The sequence below is a fragment of the Enoplosus armatus genome, chromosome 4 (assembly GCF_043641665.1).
Source record: "Enoplosus armatus isolate fEnoArm2 chromosome 4, fEnoArm2.hap1, whole genome shotgun sequence".
Taxonomy (NCBI): domain Eukaryota; kingdom Metazoa; phylum Chordata; class Actinopteri; order Centrarchiformes; family Enoplosidae; genus Enoplosus; species Enoplosus armatus.
The window spans coordinates 15,274,992-15,290,039 of record NC_092183.1 but is presented as its reverse complement, the minus strand read 5'-3'; the positions used below and the strand labels follow the sequence as shown (position 1 = coordinate 15,290,039).

The 15,048-nt window shown below is 40.8% G+C and overlaps 1 protein-coding gene across 1 annotated transcript; it reads right to left on the bottom strand.

Moving 5' to 3' along the window:
* Positions 1-13: 13 nt before the first annotated feature.
* Positions 14-14,365, bottom strand: homer1b (homer scaffold protein 1b). The gene is made up of 8 exons (XM_070904229.1): positions 14,069-14,365; positions 11,859-11,990; positions 9,282-9,374; positions 6,275-6,423; positions 1,184-1,340; positions 813-923; positions 613-693; positions 14-205 (listed from the first exon to the last, which is right to left on the bottom strand). The coding sequence occupies exons 1-8, from the start codon at positions 14,363-14,365 to the stop codon at positions 14-16; spliced, it is 1,212 nt and encodes a 403-aa protein (XP_070760330.1).
* Between the last annotated feature and the right edge of the window lie 683 nt (positions 14,366-15,048).

Genomic DNA, 15,048 nt, shown 5'->3' with positions numbered 1-15,048 from the left:
GGCAGCTCCGTCTCTAGCTGGCCTCCTCTATGAGCCGAGCCAAGGTGTCTCTGAGCTCCGTCAGCTCAAAGATCTTGCCATCCAGCAGCTCCAGCAGCGTCCGCAGACTCTTTCTGAAATTCTCCTGCTCCTCCTGGTTCTCCTCCAGCCGCTGCTCGGCCCCTGACAGCTGCTCCTCCAGCACCCGACTGCGCAGCTCTGTCTCCTGCACAAGGTGAATCAGAATCTGAATCAGCTTTACTGGCCAAGTATGTGTACACATACACAAAATACACAGTATTGAAATACAGCTTAAAAACAAGGACAAAAAAGCCAAACAAAGGTAAACATAAACATTTAGCTATTATGTACATGCAAGTACTGTGGGTGAAAGAAGATACATATATATAAAATATATATATACATAAGTATGTATATAGGTTTATATTTGACAGTGTGTTTTTCAGATTGTTCCTGACACTATGTGACTGATGTTAACTGTTCTTCAGTGGGATGGCCTAGGAGAGAAAGCATTGTTGACAGGTTTGTGTCATCAGGAGATAAATAAAAGCAGAGGATGCACTGATACTTTGGGGAACAGTGATATGATTAATATCTCTTTGTATCACTCACCTCAAGTTTCTGGGTAAGAGTGTCTTTCTGCTCCATCAGGTCATTCATATTTTCCAATTCCTCTTTCAACTTTTCCATTTCCTAGAGCACATAAAAACAGATAAAAATGCCGTGTAGCATGAATATAGGGTGTTGTTGCATGAGACATTACATTTCAAGCGAGGCACTCCACCCTATCGCACACATTTGCATACACACACCTCTTCTTTATCCCTTAGTGTAGTCTCCAGTTCCTCTATGGTTTGGTTGAGTTCAGTCTTCTGGGATTTGATCACTGGGGTTTGGTTACTCTGGCACTCAAGCTCCGTCACCTAAAAGATCAATCAAGATTTAGATCAGCAGAGAGAGATTAGCACAACAGAATCCTGATCTCAACCTATCTTTCATCTACAGACTACCTCTTTGTTGCTCTCCCTCATGCCAAAACTCATCTCTCCTCTCTGTTTTTTTCTCCCATCCTCTAATCTTGACTTCACACCATCCCTTCCAAATGATCACTCTGCTCCTATTTGATTTGAACGAATTAATCACACATGAAAACAAGCAAGCATTTCTGTGCCCCATCCCTCACCCGTTTGTGTAGTCTCTCAGCCTCCTCCTGGTAGGCAGCCAGTTGTTGTTTCCACTGTTTGACGTTGGCTGTGGACTCCAGCAGAGCTGCCGTTAGCTTGGCATTGTTCCCCTTTAGTGCCTCCAGCTCAGCCTCCCAGTGTTTTGTCATGGCAGGGCTTCAGAACACAGGGATGTACATACTGTCAGATTACCGCAACAGTAACATAAAATGGCAAGTGCTCATGTTTTCATGCTATGGATGTAAGGTGTGTATATCTGAAAACTCATGATGTCTGATTTAAGTCTGAAACATCAAGTTGTGAATGTGAGTATTTATTTTTTCAGAACATTTCAGAATCATTATTGTTTGTAAGCAGCAAGTCATTCATCTGTCCATCCATCCATCTATCCATCCATGGATGGATTATGAGACAACAGGCCCCTGAGCACAGATATGTAAAAACCCCATCCCTTCTACGTAGGAGCAAGACACCCAGTCTAAAAGAATCTTTTTCTAGTTGTTTGGAGTGTCTTTGTGAACGTTTTCAATCTCTGAGGTTGTTTTGAGTCTCTTTGTGGTCGCTCAACTCATGTGGCAGCTGTCTGCCACAAGAGTTGTAATCTGAGATTATATCCTCAGACTGGCTGGAGCCTAATCTGGTCCAGCTACTCACAGATGAGGAGATGAGATGAGAGATAAGGAAGAAGTGATTGAAATGTGAATTTCATGGAGTGGCACATATGGGAGAAAAAGGCTGGTGGAAAAAACCCTTGCATATAGGCTGGGTAATCGATAGCTCAGAGTTGAAGTGTAATATTAGATATATGTATAATATATATGTATATATATATGTATACTCAACTTTCTGGAGGGAAAACGCTTCCACTGTGCATCTCCCCTATTAGATATGAGCACTGCAGGCATTCATTTAAGATTTACATAATGCCGACTCCCTGTCTCTCACATAATGTCTGACTTGAGCGGGAGAATGTACGAGAGACCTAAACGTTGTCGAGTACCGACATCGAGTCAAGTTCCTTTGAAAAGGAGCTCCTACTCCCACATACTTCACAGTAATTCCTCACAGCGGTGGAAACACATACACAGAAAAACACAAAAGGAAGCTTAGCTCGCTCAAGGAGTGATGAGGGTCTGTGTATGACCCATAACAATGTTGTTTTCAGTTTTGTTCCGCCCCCTCACACACACACATACACACACACACACACACACACACATATATGCTCACACACTGCAGCAGTACTCCACTATGCCATAACACCCACTCTGTGAAGTGTAAAAGAGAGAAAGCCCAGATCTAATTCACTCAGGACTCCCACAGCGCCTTCAGTTCTTACACAACAGCCACCCCCTCTGTGAGTGCAAGTGTGTCTGCGTGTGTGACGCATAGGAGGGAGACGACACTTCATCCTACACATGCACATATCAACTGACACACAACCACTCACACACACACACATACACACTTGGAGCTATGCTGTCACCAAGGCACGCAGCCCCGCCAATGTATAAACCCCACACACCAGCTCGGAGAGCTGGAGAGCAGGCGAGACGTCAAGATGTGAGGATGGAGACAGACGGAGAAAGCAAGGGAGAGCGATGGAGGGAGAATTAGAGGAGAGAAGAGAGTGCAAGTTTTGACACTGGTGTTCGTCTTCATTAAATGAGTCTGGCTGAAAGGTTTCAGGAGGGCACCTGAGCACAATTCTGACTGAGGACAGCAGAGCGGAAGGTGTGTGAGACACATGGAGGGTAAGTTAGCTGTTGCTGTCAGTGAATTGCAGATTGTAAAGATGATGTCTTGTCATGAGGATTGTATTAGCTATTGGTAGTTTTCCACCGCTGATCATTATGTAATTTTGTTATAATTCCACTTCTAGTCATGCAGGAGCCAATTGAGTGATGTTGAAATGAATAAGCAATGATTTCCTGTTTGTATCAGCTTGAAATTGTTGTGTAATTTCTTGCACTGTTTTTGAATAAATGTAATCAAAAACTTCACAGACTAAAATTCTGTATCTGGCACAGAAGATTGCATTAATGTTACAGGGTTTGCTTGTATCTCTTTTTATCTGTTTCATGTGGACAATGTTCTACCAACTAACACAGAATATGGCATGACAAGAGTGAGCACAGGACCAGATTTTATGGTGTGCATTTTATTTTGTTTTATTTTGTTTAAAATTTATTATTATTTTTTTTGTTGTTGCTGGATTGAATTCTGAATGTTTTGAATAACAAATCACTTGAATAAAAAATCAACACTCTGTCTTGTGTTTTACTACTTCACCATGTTAAGTATAATTCTCCTCCTAGGCTCGATAAAGCTACAAACACAAAACATAAACTTGTATGACACTGAAGGTTTTCTACAGCCCTCTTGTGTTTCTGCTGTGTGCTGACCACTGTGCACTGTCAGGTAGGTTCTTCCTCCTCACAGAGCACTTCAAGAAGCAGGGAGCCAGAGCAGTTGCCATGGCAGCACTGGGGGAACGGAGGCGCTTGTAGCACCCTGACGTATGACATCGGCACCGTCTCCGTTCACACAAGCCTACCACAAACCCACCGACAGACGCCTACATCCTTCAACACTAGAAGACCATTCATATACAGCCAAGGCAGTCCCAACAAAAGGTCTTCCAATATTCAGAAAACCATTCAGTGACTCCACTGCAGACCTGCCAAACACGCCTACCTCCTGCAATATAAAAAAACCTTCTCACAGTTCTGCATACAGCTCTATCTCATCCTCCTCTCTCTTCCTCTTCCTCTGCCCTCTGCACCCACACATGCCTGCCTACACAGCACCGCTAAGCAGCAGTGTGGTGTAAATGTTATGGAGATAAGTCATCATCTAATTCCAGACACATGGCAGAGAGACAAACCAAGACCACCGTAGAGGTCTGGTGCAAAAAGACAGCAAAAACCTGTGTGTGCAGGTGTGTTTCTATACACGCTCTGAACCCTCGTGAAGTAATATACAAGTAAAAACATTCAAAATACACTACAAACATTTTTTTTGGCTCTTAAATCAACATCTACATTTTAACTGCAGTTTGAGGCACATGAGAGGCTGATGGAGCTACTGTAAAAGGTGATTTACATTTGTATGATGCATACAGTAGATATTAAATTATGGAAGTATGAATCATAGAGAGAAAAGATAGAAAAAGAGAGGGTTGTGTGGTAAAATATCTGGATGGTCCTAACATCTACCCTCTCTGCATATGCCTCTGAGAAAATGTAAGACTGAGGTTTGCTTGTTACGTCCATGCCTGCCATTGCGAATGCCGTGAGTCGACCCTGTCTCCCACGCATGCAGCATTAATAGACACATCAGCAGCAATGCTGCAGCAGGCAGTGGGTGTCCTCTCTACATCCCGCTCTCACTGCACACTCAGACCTGTGTAGCCTTACAGAGTTCAAGATGTAGCGGGAGGGATATCTAAGCATGTACTTCAGCTTGTCACAGCTTTACAGACTTTAACACACTAATCAAAGTATCTCTCTAAAGATCTCTACAATGGTCTTTAAATATCAAAAAATGCTTTAAGTTTCCCCTCAGACACCCATAGTTAAGCAAAAAAGAATGATAATACATTAAGCGATTGATTGATATCTTTAATTAATAATAATCGCAGCCAGAGAAATAATGAGATGAGTGGCACAAGATTACAGAGATTTTACAAATGAAAAGACCTGTGTGTACAGTCGACTACAGGTGACAGTAGATAATAGGAACATTTCCTGGCCTGAGAAAAAAACACTTCACTCACTCAAATGACTCAAACTGATAGTGCATGCCCTCCTGTTCAGTGTGTTTATTGTAGTGAGTGCAGTTAGTGGATGTTTAGGTATCAGTGACTCATGTACAGACTTTATACAATGCACCTCTCTCTCTGTGTCGTTCTCTCTTTTCCCAGTTTATGACACACACACACACACACTCACACTCACACACACACTCACACTCTGTGTGTCTATCTGTCTTGCTCTTTCTCTGCCTCCCACTAACCACAGTTTGTTATATAAGTCTTACATAAACGCTTCATCAACACCTTTTTTGGTGATGAACCTCAGAGCCACACCTCTTCAGAAAGCCATTATACAAATCAAAAAATATTTACATGGCACTTTGACCTCTTTATCTCACACAATCTACTGTAAATGAACCAGTACTGACAATCACAAGGAATATTAATTATCCATTTCAATATTCAGTCTGCATGACTACAGGACACAAAGACAGCAGGAATGTGTACAACAGTAGTGGTGCATGCATAGAGGTGACACCGTCACATACTCATAACATAAAAGTCAAAAGATTTGAATTTGCATTTAGAAAGATATTATTGCATTGCAGTAGGCAAACATAAAACTATAAATATATGTGAGTTTCTTTACCAAGCATGCTCAGATTGGACAGAATAATAACTTGAATAATTCCTCATTCCTGAGAAACACTTAAAGTAATTTTTGCTGGTTGTCCATGTGAAGTGACTGTGTGTAAGAATGTCACTGATATAATTCATTGCACCTATATTCCTCCTGACTTGAGTGATGGTGTGCTGTTGTTACCTTATTTGTTAGCAGTTACTAAACAGGCAGTGTATCAGGTTGTGTAAAGACCCTCCCTGTTGCTGTCCTGAAATCAGGCTCTTATTTTTGGGAAAGTTTGTCCCTGAACATTTTTTGTTTTGCGTAGTTATGATGTTGCAGTAGTCAGGACTTGTAATGACATCCCTATCAGAAAGAGCAGACCCGACAAGTCTTAAACTGCTGCCTAGAGAAGAAAAACATGAGAGAGGAGCAGTGAATAGAGGGAGTTCACTACCACGCTTACATTCAACAAATATATGTGCACGCAGACGAAACGAAAGATATAGAAGAGGAGAGGTCTATACTTCTGTGCCTCAGACAAACAGAGAAAAAGTAGAAGAGAAGTAATTCATCTATTTTAGTTTTGTTTGTGTCTAATTTACGTGAAATATGACTGTGACAGTGAGTGTATATGGTCAGGCTGTAACATCTGTACCGTAGTAAAAATGACAACACGGGACAGTGAACACATCACCATGTGGGATGTACCTGTGTGCGAAGGCCAGTGCGTTCTGCGCCGGCCCTGGAAGGGTGTCTGAATTGGGAGTTGTGTCACAGATTTCATCTGTGCCGTTGATGTTTTCCATGGGTGGAGTCACCGGGGTCAAAGGTGACGAGAGCTCACCTGCTGGAGACTCCTACATGAGAAACAAAGTTGTTCAGCTGTCACTGTCAGTTGGACACCAAATAATCAATCAAACATTATTGAAATATTTTATTTGTTGTATTATTCTGCACACTGTTAGTTGTGATTAGATAAGGAGGGAAACAAGTATGAAATCATTTTAAAAGCTCCACAATTTATTCGTCAACTTTTGAAATTTGTGACATTTCTCTATAAATAAATAGTTGTATACTGTATACTCTCTAATGTCAATAATTTAAAATATTAATGATTAAACCTATAGTGAGGTCACAAAAGTTTTTACATCTGCTACATCTTTAGTTCTTAATGGTGTCTGGTTGCTTTTTCACAGCCTTAGGCGTGAAGGAAATGGTGCATTTAACATTACCAAAAGTAGATACAGTGATTTGTTTAGATTAAAAAAGAACCGGGTTGTATTTAGCACGAGCGAAAATCAACACTGTGGCTGAAGTGACAAAGAAAAAAAGAGCACCACTTTAGGGTGAAAACTATTTTCATTATAGATGAACCTGTCAATTATCTTTTTACAATTAATCGATCAATTGTTTACCCTATAAAATTTCAACACCAGGGCCCGAGGTGATGTCTTCACATTTCTTGTTCTGTTAGTTCAGTTCAAAATGAGTTAAAAACAGAGAAAAGCAGCAAATCCTAATGTATAAGTAGCAGGAACCAGTGAAAGTTTTGCATTTTTTTACATATACAATGATCAAAATTGTTTTCATTCAATTTTCTGTCAATTGTCTAATTGTTTAATCAACTAATCACTTCATAACATTCATAATATGAAATGTATAATAATTAATTTCAGTGATCTCAACGGCCTCTTATTACCAGAGATGGAAACAAGATAAAAACAAGAATCTCATCCATTAATTTGGATCATCCTTCCCCTCTAAGGAGATGACATGAGAAATGACAGAGGTGTGTTTGTGTGTTTTTTATTGTGGGGGTGCTGTCTCTCGCACTCACAAAGCTTCTTAGTGAGCAGTTCCACATGCCTATAGGCCAATAAATAGCTTACTATAGCACTGGGAAATTGCAGAATTACAGATGAATGCTTATCTTTATATCCCATACAACCACAGAATTATACGAGAGACAAATCATTTAGCTGCTGCATGTACATAAAACAAAGCTATTAAGACTCAGGGCTTGGTCACAACACAGTAGCACAACGACATTGCCTCTATGTCTCTAATAGACAAGAAGGAAGTGAGAGATAAGAGGAAAATTATGGCTGGGGTTACATTTTGCGCTCCATATTCATTAGTATACCATTTAATATGTGTTCATGGTGCACTCCCACTGGGCTCTGACCGATTGGGACCAGCATAGCATAGCATTTAGCTCGGTGTTTTCTCATCTTGTTTAAGCGTTATAATTCCTCTCTCATGTTTTCCAGTTTATTTCGAGAAGAGAAATGAGATGATCTGGCGGCTAGAAAGAAAGCAAGCATGTATGTGGGTGAAACAGCGACAAACAGAAAAGAAACAGAGCGGACAGCTTTAGTAGACCACTGCAGGGCTGTAGTAGGAAGGAAGGCTGCAGCCGGCACAGCAATCCCTGCAGTTTCACCACTACAGTGTGGTGGCCAGTGCACATGCAGCCTTCACCCCCTGATGAGAGTGAAGCTGTCCACTTGGCTTCATTAAAAAACATCCTCCCATGGGAAGCACAAGGTACTGTAGCATTTCAGCCCGTGTGGGCCACAGCATTAAAAGTACAAGTAATAGATCGCATTACAGCAGGGGGCTGCTCCCCTAGCCTCCGTAATGAACAGACGAGGACATGAAGCCTGTTAAAAGCCTTTAGATTAAAGAACAGATTTCTCTAGGGATTCTCCTCAGAAACAAGCTAATTTTTTCTCCGACGCAGTTACACATGCCCTAAAACACTCTATTATTAGATATCCCACACAAACAAATACCTTACATACAGTTCTCCAATTTATGATCAGTCAACAGACAACTTCTTCTTTTAATGTATAGGGTGGATTCATAGAGCGAACATTTACCATATCGGTGCATATTGTGTAAGGACTGTAATTGTTCTCAGTGTCAGGACCTCCCAGTGGGTCATGCAGTAGTGGAACTCAGTACATTTACTCAATTACTACAATTGAGGTACTTGTACTTTACCAGAGTATTTTTATCTTATGCAATTTTACAAATTTTAGAAAGAAAATATTGTACTTTTCACTCCGCTCCACTTAATATGACAGATATAATTACTGGTTACTTTTTAGCTGGATTGTTCATATATAAAAAAGATATGATTAACTTATATAAGGTAGTTAAAACTAGCTCCACCTCGGCCTACTACAACAGTTAAATGCTATATGCATTGAGGGATCAGAATGAATGACCTAATAATGTAAAGATAGGGTCAGTCACAGGAGGCATTTTTCTGCAGAACCAGTACTTTTGATACTTTAAGTCCATTTTGATAAGAATATTTCTGTACTTTTACTTAAGTGGAATTTTGAATGCAGGACTTTTACTTGTAATGGAGAATTTTTGTATTCATGTATTGGCACTTCTACTTAAGTAAAGGATCTGAATACTTCTTTCATCACTGGCTTCAACATTTTCAAAACATTTTCTACTTAAACACATTTTTGAATCTATTTTTTTTTTTTAATCAAATTCTTTCTTATTCTCTGAATATGGCTGTATGCCTCCTCTGATAATTAATCAAACTAAATAACACCAAAGGGAAAAAATCACAGTTTGGTTGACCTGCTCCCCAGCTGTTCATTATACACAACATGCCTGCGACAGGAGATCATTAGTAGGCTGACAAAAAGGTTAAGAACTGGGGGTGTATGATATTGTGTACTGAATGTACCTGAGAGGGAGACGTGGCCATATCCATTTTTTCTTGACTCTTCTCTTTAGCAAGCCGCGCTGCTTCTTTATATTCTGCAAACTTCTCTGCAAACTGGACACAGAGGACAGCCATCAGTATAGACTTTAATTCACACAATACTGTGGTTTAATCTGTTCAGTACAGCCATATGTGGACACATACACACACACACACACACACACACACACACAGATCAGTGTGTAATAGGTCAGCCATGAAGCCAGGGGAAGGATAGGCAGAAGCTGTTGCCAATAACGACCCACAGTTGAACTTAGAAAAGAAGGCCCTTACCCATAATGCCTCAGCAGAAACATGAGCTAACTAGGTCACCGTTAGTAACCTGTCTATCACAGACACACACGCACTGTGCAGACTGTGCTTTGCTGTGTGTTTTCATCGTTGAGTTTTTGCCTTTAATCAGAAGTTGGCAGTTGGCTGAAGTTGATCCTCGGGGTTATTTTAGTCGAGAGCAAAGATACATCCAGCATGCATCAAGCAGTAAGGTGAGCTCAGCTGAGGGGCTTTGAGCAAATATAAACACATAGACACGAGCACATATCCCCAATGTCCCTTTAGGGTGTGGTTCATTACCGACACTACTCCCACAGTGTTACAGAGTAGATTCATATATACAGTACTGCAGAGGGCTGAGTGGTGAGGAAATCAAATTGTCAACTCTGCTGGAGCTGGTCTTGTGTCTGCCATTAGTGGAGTTGCAACAAGTAATTTAATATCATTTCACTCCAGTGCAATATCATAGTTCTGGTACAGTGATCTAAATGCAGTAGTTCTCAGTGTAAGTGCTTAAGGAGCGTTGGCACTGCAGTTATCTGAGAAGTGAATTGGATTATTTCAACTTTAAACCACAGAAAATATTTCTAATTGGCGGGTAGGAGTCTGTTAAAACTGCATATTGATATAACTCAGACACTGTAAATCAGTTAAACCAAAGATACATTAGAGCTACATAAGCTAAGAAGTTGGGAAAGTTTTTTAAAATCATAAAAAGATCATTTTTACAATTGTAACTATTACTAATACTATTGATTTGTTACAATGATGTAGATTTGATAATGGTCTGAACTTAAAAATACAGTTTACCTTTATATGTTACTGTAAATGTCTCATTAAGATTGAGATATGTTTTGTGAGAGAGACCTGAGAACAAACTATATATGTACAGTAAAATCACAACAAGACAATTCAGACACTAGGTAATCGTCACACTCATTGAGTAGGAAAATAATGGACTAAGAGTATGGATACTATGATACTAAGAGCAAAGTCAATTATTTTGCATTATTGGTTACTTATTTATCTACGTGGGGAAGGACAGAGTGTCTTTAGGCTTCTTAAAGGTAGTATGACACGGTGGCTCCTGGGCCAAGCTTCAATGAATGCTTCTGCTTAAGACGTCCAGGTCTCCTTAAACTTCTTCACTCTTGAGTTAACAGACTTTTCAGATTTCCATCACAAGTGTACATACTATAATAACTGTCTGCCTTACAGTCACATAATTAGACAAATTTTCACCTGGCCACAAAATACGGATCAGTTGGTGACAAAGTGCAGTGAATGGCAACTTTACTCCAGCAATTTTATCATTGCACTTTCCTAAACTCGGGGGCCTTGTGAGAATCCCCCCCCCCCTCCCCCTCTTTTGAGTCATGTGAGCCACAAAAATCAATCCAAAACTGAGACAACTCTGGTGACATGATCAGGGTTACTTTCTCAGACTTCAGAGCCACAGACATTATACAACTGTTTTCACAGGTTATACCATGACAAATAAACTAAACTAAACGTAAATGTTGACCAATATGTAAAATTGTGCCCCTTTAAAATCTGACGCACCTACCACTGGGTCCATATTTGTGCTGCCAGATTGTTTTCCAGCACTAAAGGGTAAAATGATTGGAAAAGGGGAGTTTAAGATATTAACAATAGTTGTTGAGGTAGGAGAGGGCACATGGCAAGACCACATGTTATTAATGTCCAGTATATGATAAGAAAAAGGAAATGTCTTTAATATTAGGTATTATTATCATCTTCTTTATCCTTGCCTTTCTGACACAGAGGATGTGTCTATACTGCTGAGTTTGGCTGTAATGTGTGTGTGTGTGTGTGTGTGTGTGTGTGTGTGTGTGTGTGTGTGTGTGTGTGTGTGTGTGTGTGTGTGTGTGAGCTTCCCCAGTTCATGACAGAGCTTAATCATACTGCAGAGGAGAGAAACCACCACCTACTCACACACACACAAGTGAACACACACACACATATACATAACTTTCATAAACACACAGACACACGTAGAAAGGCCTCATTAGGGCTAACTGCGAAGCAGATTCTACACTTTGAGAGAAGCTATAGCAACTAGAGTAAAAAGAAAAAGAGAGTTGAAATGTCATCCAGGGACTGGGGTAGAAAAAGAAAAGAGAAGCCACCCAGTGATTGATGCTAAAAGGTTTATAGTAGATGTGGTTTGTGAGTACGTGGGTGTGTGTGTGTGTGTGTGTGTGTGGGTGGGTGGGTGGCTATGTGGCTGGATGGAGGTGGTACCTTGGCTAGATGATGCTCAGTGGAGAATCCCAGGCCGTAGACAGTGTTAGCTCGACTGTCCGCCCATTGGCCAAACTTCTGTGAGGTCTTTGTGAACGTCATGTTGGGACTGATGGTGCTGTTGATTATTGCCTGCAGGACAGAGACAAGACACTTAATACATATTGAATTAAGTTAATCACTGCAGTGTGTTTAATATGTGTGTGTGAGCGTGTGTAGAGAGAGAGAAGGTCAGATGAAGAGGCAAGGAGAGTTTAGACCCAAGTATGTGCTTTCTCTATGTCTGCGTGTCTCTCAGACTCTCCAAACAGCACTGCAGTAGAGCCAAAACAATCAGTTGATTAATCAATTAGTAGATTGCTAGAAAATGTATCGTCTACGTTTCAGTTATTTTTCAAGCAAAAATAGCAAGCATTGTTTTACTTCCTTCTTCTCAAATGTGAGGATTTTCCACTTTTCTCTGTTTATTTAATTGTAAACTGAATATCTTTGGTTTTGGACTGTTGGTTAGACAAAACAATGTCTTTCGGTGCATCACATGGGGCATCTGGATAATTGTGATGAGCATTTTCTTTATAGACTAAATGACTAATCTATTAATGAAAAAAAAATAAAGACGATTAATTGATAACAATACTAATGAAAATAATCATAGTTGCAGCCCTATACTTCATCTGAACAAATAGTACTGTCAGTGTATTAGTTTGTATGTGTGTGTGAGAGACAGGGGAGGTCTGACAGTATATAGCTTCCGGTCTACAGCAGCACAGGCTCACACCCACCATCACGATAAAATCCATGCTTGGAAAGCTAACAGAGACCTGCTGAGTTTGACTTTGATGGGCCTTCAGCCGGGGATTCGGTGGTCCACCATCAGTAAGACACGAAGAGCAATACACAAACATGACTGGTAGGTACATAGAGGGATGGCAGAGAGGCAGATAGAAATATCTGATGTGGAGGGACTAGGAAATACTGAGAGCTTGAAGTTAAAGGGTAAATCTGGCAACATTGTACATACACATACACACAAACAGTGAGTCACACTCTAGTTCATCGAATACATCGTAGTAAAAATGAAAGTATATATTCATGACTGGTTTCTAAAGATTTACATCTTCAGTAGGAACCAATGGTCTTGGGCTGAGTGCAACAGACAGGGTTGTGGAAGTCAGAGAGTAATGAGAGACGGACTAACACATTGTTGGTTTTTGTCTTTTCATGGGATTTGTTGGCAATATGAAATACATAGATAGATATATCTACTGCTGTATCCTTTAATTTACTTAAGCCAAAATAAAAGGCTACCTCTAAATCTTATATAAATCAACTTCATTTGTTAATTAACACTAATGGAGAACAAACTGATGGCTGATCAAATAGCAGTGTTGTGTAATGGTTGACATTCTGGTTGGCATCAATACGTAATGATGAGAAGGGCAGCAGTCAGTGAGTGTGTGTGTTACACAACAGTTGAATTTAGTGATCAAATATCTATCGAGTGTTTGATATGAGATGGTTGCTAAATTGACCGTCAGAAATGGTTCACGCACACACACTCTCCGACCTTGCTTTGCTTCCATCAGTCATTCACATTCTTCCGGCCTTCTCGTTCACCTGGCTTCACACTTTTCTCTCTTTGCCATTCTTCTTATTTCTCCTACAACACATCCTTCTCACTCTGTCATTTGTTTCTCTCATTTAACTTCACCCCTCCTCTCCATTACTGGCGGGGAGCGTTCATGTGTGTGACTGGTCTGTCCCTATGACGAACTCTCCTCTGCCTTAAGACATGCCGAGCTCTACCTCGATCACACCATACCGCAAAATATATCCCTCTCTAACAAGAATATCCTGAGACATAAAGTGAAGACTCTGAAGTGCAGTATGACATGCACACGCAAATACAGTAGTTGCATGCATACACACAATGAAACATGAGCTGTCTGTCTTGGGACAGGCTGCAATGCTGAACTCTTTTAAGATGTGTTTGCACATTAGATTCCAGTGCAGAGCTTATTACCACCATTAACACTCAGTAGATCACAGTGCCACTAAAATCTCCTGGAAGGCTGTTTGACATCTTAATAAAACCATGTTGGCAGAAATTAATAATGACACAATGAATGCAGCCGGAGAGGTATAATGAAATCTGTGTTTTGTGTGCGAGTGTGAAAGGTGTACAGTAACAATCAGAATCAACTGCTCACCTTGGTGCCATCCAGGCTGATGATACGGTAGACATTGCGCGTGCTGTCGTAGAAGTAGGAGACAGTCACGGCATGCTTGCTGGTGGGCAGCCAGTTCTTCTTGGTGTTGGGGTCAATCTGGAAGACGTGAGCCCGTGTGCTGTAGATGGGCTGCTCCCTAAAGGGGACGAAGAAGAAGTTGTGAACCTCTTTGTACCGCAACACCAACGTCTCACCAAACCCACCGCCAGCACTCCTGTTGCCCACGGGGGAGTCAGATCGCCCTGGCAACCGAATTACCAACTCGCCACCATCCATAGTTACACCACAGAAAGAGAGGCTGTCAAAGGACTACTACATATACTCATTGTCTTATATAGCCCACATGGATAACAAGCTAACTGAACCTTCAAACTAAAGCAGAGTTCCCACATTTGACTTAAGTCTATACTTCCTCTCATACATTATCTCTCTACATGTAAACCTACACAACAAATGCATGCAGCTACTCAACAGAAACTTGTTCTCTCTGTGTAAGACAGCGCCGTCTCTCCCTGTTCTGATATGGGAATGCCTGCAGCACTGAGCGAGGGTCACACAGGGGAGCACAGGGGGGGAAAGGAGACGGTTTAAGGCTAAATATAGACAGTAGGCCATGGTTAACTACCAAAGACACACCCCACAGAGCTGCAGTTTCCACACAGACACTCATAATGTGTGTGCATATATAAACATGCACACACTATGACACAGATGTGATGCAATTATAAATCTGTATTTATATATGGATTATATTTATATGTGGATTTGTGCCTGTGTAGCTTAGATCAGTATAGATGATCAAAACTCCATGATGGGATTGATTTGAGATTACTTAATTCCTTATTGACCTCTGTGTGACACTCAAACCAGAGTTACGATTCACTCCTATTAATGTTCGCCTTTGTTTTTTTTGACCATCCATTCATCCATGCGCCACCTTCACCCTTTGTCCATTTGCT